The 4,339-nt window shown below is 37.2% G+C and overlaps 1 protein-coding gene across 1 annotated transcript; it reads right to left on the bottom strand.

Moving 5' to 3' along the window:
- Positions 1–1,689: 1,689 nt before the first annotated feature.
- PDCL2 (phosducin like 2) lies at positions 1,690–4,117 on the bottom strand (the record flags this gene model as incomplete). Its single annotated transcript, XM_010173796.1, has 3 exons — positions 1,690–1,853; positions 2,197–2,405; positions 3,974–4,117. Coding segments are annotated over 3 exons (517 nt in total), but the record flags the coding sequence as incomplete, so codon positions are not given.
- Between the last annotated feature and the right edge of the window lie 222 nt (positions 4,118–4,339).

Consider the following 4,339-nt stretch of genomic DNA (forward strand, 5'->3'; position numbering starts at 1 on the left):
GGTGATAGAGCAGGCTGTGTTTGGCTGCAAGCAAAAGGGTGAATCCACCCAAACCACCACACCATCTTGTCCATGCTGCACTTCAGAGCCACAGAACAATTATCTGCTCAGAATGTTCCTTTTTGATCCTCACTGGCATACTGGAAAGAGGATCTATTTGAGGCAGTTGCTTTTGAAACTGAATTTCACATCACTCCAGAATGCTAAAATCGGTGGATTACTAAAGATGCTGACTTGAAAGCCTGGCAATCTATCTAGTCCTTGTAAAGCAAGGTTTGCTAACATTCATTCCTAGACTGTTTTCCTACAAATGGTGTAACTGGTTAAAAACCAGAGAGATCTGCTTTTTACCTGCAGATTCCCTTGGATTTTGCTGCTGCTTGGTCACATCTGATGGCTGTAAACATGATCGCATGGTCACTTGGACAAAGTAAGGGCCACCAGAGGGAAGGCCAATATTCCTACTGCTTCCCACGTGACAACACTGGCGCTTGTGCTGTTGTGTACTGTGCTTGTGTGCCTCATGGCAGCCCCGGGAGCAGGAGAGAAGCTCACTGCTAAGAGGAAGCGGGTGACAGTACTTTTATAGCAGCCAGCACTGGTATTGACGCGACTGTGGAATCGCATCTGAAGTCACTGATGACCTATTTACGTTTAAAACTACTAGTCAGCCTTCTTGTTTGAAATGGCAGAGAAGCCAGTATCTCTGAAATGCATCTACTAGCTATCTCTTTGAATGTGCAAAATAAAAGTTTCTAGAAGTGGTATCTACCAGTAGGTATCTACTAATAGCACAGCTGTGTCCTACCAGGTGGAAAAAAAAATTACTAATGTTAATGTTCTTGTTCTTCTTAAGCATCTATGTGCCAAGTGTTAGGTGAACTGTTTCTGTTTCATTTTTCTTTCTGCCTCCTGATGCTATAAAGCATGTCACCTGTATATAACTAAATCTTCATTAGCACATTGAGATTGTTTTTTTATGATGAGTCACTGGAAAAATAACAATACTATACAATTTGATTCACTAGTCATAATAAATAAAAATACTGAATTGGGAGCGTGGTCTCTTTGTTCACTCGTGTAATTTTTCCTCACCTACAGTTTACTCTAAGCTATTTTGTTAAGGATATACGTGTTTTTATCAGGATGGAACAACTGATCAACTGTCAGTATGCTAAAATAGCAGGAAGATTATCCTTGACTCTGGAGAAAATTATTGAACACCCGTCGAATAAATGGAACTATTAGTCAATAGATCTAGGGCCAAATCCTGGCTTTGTATCACTGTACACATCATTGTCTTTTCTGTCAGGGGAGCTGAGAAGGCATTTAGCAAAGCAGAGTTCCACTACAGTCACTTCATTGAGAATTAAAGGGAGTATCTTGTACCCATGCTGGATAAAAGGAGGAAGAAACTGTGGATTAGAGGCCACCAGCTAATACCTTCCCCTCCCCGTTCCATTTAAGAAAAGTTTATGTGAAAGGGGGAATCCAGGCTCTTGGTGCCTTCTATATGTAGCTAAAGGGAAGTACGGTTTTCCTTTACTACATCAACCTACTGCAAATCAAAATCAAAAAATATGCAAGTGGAACAAAAGCTCCTCTTTATTGTTTCAGGCTTACCAAAGAGTAATAAACCTGGATTTGAGCTAGTTTATGTCAGAACAGATGACCTGCATTAATATTTTCTCAAGTAATACGTGGTTTCATCACATCATTGCTTTTTGTATTGGTGTCTTTATGAGCAGAAACATCATGCACTAACAGCGTCATCATATTTGGAATGTCCTTTTTGGGGTTTTCTTCTAAGTTGGTTGCTATTGCTCCAACTTCTGCTAGTTTCCATTCCAGCTCTGTAAAAACAAATTAAAATTTATTCTGATAAGTGCAATAAATTTTTACTCAAGAGGAAAAGGACTATTAAAGACCAAGCTCCATCTCAACAACAAAAAATAGATATTCTTGCAACAACCCAATTTTATCTTGGTAAAATATCTTACCGTGAAATTGCAAAATATCTGTGCTTATCCAGTATTCTCACCACAAAATTCCATAAACTAATTATTTGCTTTTTATAGACTTTTTTTCTACAAGAATAATTAAAAACCTTTTGCACTTTTGAGCAGTGATCTTCAGATCTAATGACTATAACAACATAAAATTTTCTATAATATGATTTAGAAATACTTCCCATACCTTCCACTTTAAGATACATTCCTCCACATTCAGCTACTCCAATGAACCTGCCTTTTATTTCACCAGACTTATATACAAGTATTGTGGGTAAACATCTGTCATGGTAATTTTCAATGCAGCTGTTTGCAACGGCTTTGAGAAACTTGACTTCTGGAAACTTTCTAGCTAGCAGGCCGAGATGTTCATTCAGCAGTAAACACATTGGGATGCTAGAAAAGAATGAGAAAGTCCAATGACACTTCCAGTGTAAACGATTTGTGAAATGACTGAACCTACTAAAAATAAAGGCTTTGAAGAATAAATGTACCTTTTCCTATAGTCTGCTTCTCCTTTAACTTGCTATAAAAATTGCACCACGAATTTTATTTAGCTTCTAAGATCACTGTCCAAGTAAAAATATGTAATAGGCACAGTCTCTAAAATGTCAGTAAAGCTACCAGTTGTTCCAAGCATTGTGCCTCGACTTTGTTCTCCACTAAGATTTTAAAGCTCATTTTGTCCATTTATCGTACTGTTTAAATGAGATTTTAAAATCTGTAATGTACATTTTACTGGAATTTATTTGAACTGACTTTCAGCTTAACATTTAATTACTACTTCATTTTTCTAGTAGAATATGAGTAATGTCAGGGAAGCCTTTGTTTAGTCATATTACCACCATCGGCGTGTTTATTGCTTTTGTAACTACTATTTGCAAAACAATCAGTATATAAACCTCATTTCAAAAAACCCAAAACAAACCAACAACAAAAACACACACACAAAAACCAATGTGGGTTTCTTGTTCCCCTCCAGCCTGTTAACCTTATAGAAGTTGTAATTGACTGCAGTTGAGGAAGCTGGTTTTGACTGCAGCACTCTCTCATGGCCAGAGGCAGGTGAGTTTTGTTACTGGTCATGAGAGACTTGGGAGATCTCATATTCATTCCTAAGGAATTTTGAGTTTCCTCACAGACTCGTATTTATGCAATGAAAAAGTACAGAATTGGTTCTCCAGGATGAAAAGCTGCTATTTTCTTTCTTCGGATCTCTGAAGTTAAATTATTGTAATTTGAACAATTTCACTTGATTGGCCTCATCGCCTTGCTCCTGGAATAAGACTCAATTCCTGACAATTGAGAAGAATCAAAGAAGCTTCCTCAAAAGAAGGAACAGAGAAAGCTGGTCTAAATCTAAAAAAATGCATTAGACATGCCATACTAATTCTCAGTGCTTTTCAAAAACATCTAATAGTGTTGCTAACATATCCTGAACTAATCATGGGAGTCCTTTGACATTTCTGCTGGATCCTGTCACAACTTCTGCTACCATCAGAGAATTTGTCGGAGAACCAATAAACTAACAAATTCCCTAGCTTTCCTCAATTTTCATAACTGAGACTTTTCCTTTTGGGCTTTTGATTTGTTCAAGTCAAAGGCGAAATAAAGGTGGAATAATTCTGTTAGAGCACTCCTCCTGAGAAGTCTGCAAAGGAACTTCCCTCAGCACAGACGGTGGACCCCGCTTTCTCTGTGAAATTCAGAAAACTCAGGGGTTTGGTGCATGGTGATAAGCATACATATCAAAATAAATCTTGTGTATAACTGAATAAAAGTGATTAACTCTCACAAAGTGAATTAACGAATCAAGGAGGTCCCATGCTCTGTGCTTCCATTGCCTCCAAACAATTGCTGTTTCATTAGCCTGTTGTATTTCGGTTTTCTTGGTATTGCTTTTTAGTTACCAGTTCAATTCTCTGTACTGAAGCATTCAACATCTTAACCGAGAAAGTAATTACCTTGACCGATAAAGATGAATTACAACCCAAATGTCCTCTGGAGCATTTGTAACTTCCTTTACATACTGCTCTCCACAAATTTCTCTTAGCTCCCCATACTTTTGCATCCTCTGAAGACATTTCCATTCTTGCAAGCGTTGCTGCCTAATTAATAAAAATAAGCATTTGGAATATTTTAAATGCATTTTAAAAGAATATCTAGTGCATTTCACTCAATTACTTTAAAAAAAATGTTTTGTGTAACCCTTTAGCTCAAGGTCTTCTAACATTATTTCAGAGCTAGAAAGGCTTCTATGCTAACCCTTATTCAATAAGATAACATTAAAATACATTTTCCTAGTTTTATGTTCCTCAGTATCAGATTTG

The sequence above is a fragment of the Antrostomus carolinensis genome, unplaced genomic scaffold, assembly GCF_000700745.2.
Source record: "Antrostomus carolinensis isolate BGI_N321 unplaced genomic scaffold, ASM70074v2 scaffold48578, whole genome shotgun sequence".
NCBI lineage: Eukaryota > Metazoa > Chordata > Aves > Caprimulgiformes > Caprimulgidae > Antrostomus > Antrostomus carolinensis.